We start from the raw sequence: 3546 nt of genomic DNA on the forward strand, positions 1-3546 counted from the left end.
CCCCCCCCCCGCTTCTTGGGCCGGCTCTATTGGGTCAGTTACACCAGGCATTGCGGATGCTACCTGCCCCAGTGCTCCTGCTGCACTCCTCGCTCCTCAGCCCCTGGTGGCCGGTTGCGGATGCGGCCATCTCTAGTTTTTTCTCCCAGCCGGCGGCTGCTCCCCAAGCGCGCTCCCGCGTCCCTGCCGCGTCCTGGTGTTGCTGAATCCTCGCGGCGGCAAGGGCAAGGCGCTGCAGCAGTTCCAGAGACTCGTGCAGCCCCTTCTGGCTGAGGCTGAAGTCTCCTTCAAGCTGATGGTCACTGGTGAGTACCCCCCAACACACACACACACACACACACACACACACACACACACACACACACACACGGCGAGGATGTGTGCCTTCCTTGGCCCTGAGAACTGCACGTCTCCCCGCAGAGCGACGGAACCACGCGCGCGAGCTGGTGCAGGCGGAGGAGCTGAGCCGCTGGGACGCGCTGGTGATCATGTCTGGGGACGGGCTGATGCATGAGGTGAGCTTTGCACCAGAGGCTGCAGGAGGCTGGGCAGGGTGGGCTGCTCGAGCTGAGGCCGCTCCTACTCCGACAGGTGGTGAATGGGCTCATGGACCGGCCGGATTGGGAGACTGCCATCCAAAAGCCCTTGTGCAGCCTCCCAGGAGGCTCTGGTAACGCACTGGCTGCTTCCTTGAATCACTATGCTGGGTGAGAGTCCAGGGCCTCGGTGCCATCTCTGTGGCCCTACTGCCAAGTTTTCTTTTCCAGGTTACTATAGGCTGAGTTACTGTCCATTCTCTCTTCTTCTGGAGCTCTGTCCTCATTTCTGGGTCTTCTCTTGGTGACCCTGGCTGGCTCCAGCCGCTTCTCACTTTCCTGGACAGCTGCCTGGGGATGACACATTGTTTTGCCTGCTCTCACTCCCCAGGAGCAGAAGGGGAGGATGCCTGGGGGCTGCTGCCCCGTCCCATGTGACCTTTGATCGTGTGTGTGTGTGTGTGTGTGTGTGTGTGTGTGTGTGTGTGATTTTTTGTGTGTGTGTGTGGTACCGGGGATTGAACTCAGGATCGATCACTTTTGAGGCAGGCGGTCGCAGTACTGAGCTAAATCCCCAGCCCCCATCTGACCTTTCTCCTGCAGCTATGAGCAGGTAACCAATGAAGATCTCCTGACCAACTGCACACGGTTGCTGTGCCGCCGGCTCCTGTCGCCCATGAACCTACTGTCCCTGCATGCAGCCTCCGGGATTCGCCTCTTCTCTGTGCTCAGCCTGGCCTGGGGCTTGGTGGCTGATGTGGATGTGGAGAGTGAGAAGTATCGGTGCTTGGGGGAGAAACGCTTCACTGTAGGCACCTTCTTTCGCCTAGTGAACCTGCGCGCTTACCGGGGCCAACTGGCCTACCTCCCCACAGAAAGTGCTGTCTCCAGCAAGACGCCCACTTCCCCTCTGCTGCAGCAGGGGGGCCCTGTGGACTCACACCTTGTTCCCCTGGACGAGCCAGTGCCCTCTCACTGGACTGTGGTGCCCGAGCAGAACTTTGTGCTGGTGCTGGCACTGCTGCACACACACATGGGGAGCAAGATGTTCACGGCACCCATGGGCCGCTGTGCGGCTGGTGTCATGCACCTGTTCTATGTGCGCGCAGGGGTACCGCGGACCATGCTGTTGCGCCTCTTCCTGGCCATGGAGAACGGCACGCACATGGAGCATGACTGCCCGTACCTGGTGCACGTGCCCGTGGTTGCCTTCCGCCTGGAGTGCAAGGAGGGGAGGGGCGTGTTTGCTGTGGATGGGGAGTTGTTGATCACTGAGGCTGTGCAGGGCCAGGTGCAGCCCGACTACCTCTGGATGGTTAGTGGCCCCAGGGAGGCCTCACCCACCCAGAAGCCCCAGCAGAAGGCATCTCCCAAGAAGCCTCTATGACCCCAGGGGCCCTGCAGTCCCTGGTCTCCTGGCATAGGCTGAGACCGGGGTCCTCTCACCCTGGATGGGATAGCCTGCCTGCAGCTCATGCGCGGTGATGGGGACTCTTCCAGAGAAGGGTGGCAATGTGGAGGCTATGCTTTGAGAGGATCAGAGGCCAGAATGGGGCATGGGCAAGAACCCCACTGATGGGGTCAGTTGCTTGTGGAAGGCAGTGGCCCCATTTGTCCTGGGAGTCCTCTTCCATGAATCAAGACCAAATAAAGCGATATTCTTAGCCTGCTGATCCTGTCCTAGGGAGGGAATGGGGTCTCGTTCTAGCCGGGGCCTTAGGGTTTAGTCAAGTGACGCCCAGTGGTGCTCCTGTATTGCATGGCACGACACGTTGCAGTATCTTGGTGGTGGACAAACAGCCTTCTTATGCAGTGATGCTCAGGCCACATTCAGCCTAAAGCCCCCGAGCCTGGGAGACTGAACCCACACCTAGGAAGACCAAGGCTCTGGTGCCCCACAGCCAGCTGTTGAATTTGGCTGAAGCTCTGTGTGGAGTGAGCAGGAAGAGAAAATGCATTAAAGGCATCAGGGAAACTGGCAAGGAGCGAGGGACAGAGCAATTTCCTTGAGGGCACACAGGCTCCTCCAGACTCTAGCCTCTGCCCTTAATCACATCTTGTACAGTAGTGCCGGGCAGAGGTTCAGAGAAGCAGGGAAGGGAGGATGCCAGTCTTCTTGAACAACCATGTGGGCTTCCAGCCCAGGAGTGACACAGGGACACTGAAGTCTGCTCCCTAGATCTGGAAGGGGCCGGATGGGTCAGTCTAGCTGCTGGGGACCACAGTCATCTGGAGGCAGAAACTTCCATCACTTGGCTTTTCAGGAATCCCATTAAGCCAGAACATTAGCCCAGAGGCAAGAAGACTGACCCACTCAACATCGGATCCTACCAGCCCTGGGAATTCTGACTGGAGATGCTAACAGCATTCGGGCCGGGGGCATCCAGGACCCACTGCCACAAGCCCTGCCTGGGGAGGAGAATGTGAGGGACACCGGTACATGAGGAAGAAAGGCTACAGAGCCCAGCTGAGTGGCAGAGGCAGGTTTAATGGTGTCACCTTGTCTTGTTAATGAGCCAATCCCACCCCCCCAAAAAAATGCAAGTAAAAAAAGTTTAATCACACAGCACTTTATACAGATATTGTAAGCAGTAGGCATTCACATCTCCACATGAACGACCATGGGGAAGCATAGCCCCCAGGCACTCTGGGAGTCTCTAGATACCCAGTCGGTGCCAGGGGGTGCTGTGGCACGTGGTCCACCTCCGTCTGTCCTTCCCGAGGTCCTGCTGCCTGGGTGGTCCTGGCACAGCGTAGGTGTGGAGCCCACTTAAGGCTGACAAGACGCATCATGCTTTGGCTTTTTTTTTTTTTTTTTTTGTCTTTTTTCTATTAAGAGTTAATATCTTTGCTTTTGAGATTTTTTTTTCCAATCTTAAATATTACATACATACACCAGAAATTACATAGCTGCAATGTGCTCAACAGCATCCTCTTAACCTGGAGCTTCACATTATCAAAAGCTTAGAAAACTTGTAAACCTCTGGGCCTGTCTCTGGGTAGGAGGGGG

The 3546-nt window shown here is 56.9% G+C and overlaps 1 protein-coding gene across 2 annotated transcripts in view; it reads left to right on the plus strand.

The window, feature by feature from the left end:
* Window positions 1-2223, plus strand: part of Sphk1 (sphingosine kinase 1) — a 5468-nt gene extending 3245 nt beyond the window's left edge. For both annotated transcript variants that reach the window (XM_019206680.2, XM_010618449.3), the window contains exons 3-6: window positions 150-305; window positions 421-515; window positions 592-707; window positions 1140-2223. In XM_019206680.2, coding sequence (XP_019062225.1) covers window positions 150-305; window positions 421-515; window positions 592-707; window positions 1140-1923 — 1151 coding nt within the window. In that variant the 3' untranslated portion in view covers window positions 1924-2223. The remainder of the gene's footprint in view (window positions 1-149; window positions 306-420; window positions 516-591; window positions 708-1139) is intronic.
* The last annotated feature ends 1323 nt before the right edge of the window (window positions 2224-3546 follow it).

Source organism: Fukomys damarensis, unplaced genomic scaffold (genome assembly GCF_012274545.1).
Source record: "Fukomys damarensis isolate Sample0158 unplaced genomic scaffold, DMR_v1.0_HiC HiC_scaffold_23, whole genome shotgun sequence".
In the NCBI taxonomy this organism is placed as follows: Eukaryota; Metazoa; Chordata; class Mammalia; order Rodentia; family Bathyergidae; genus Fukomys; species Fukomys damarensis.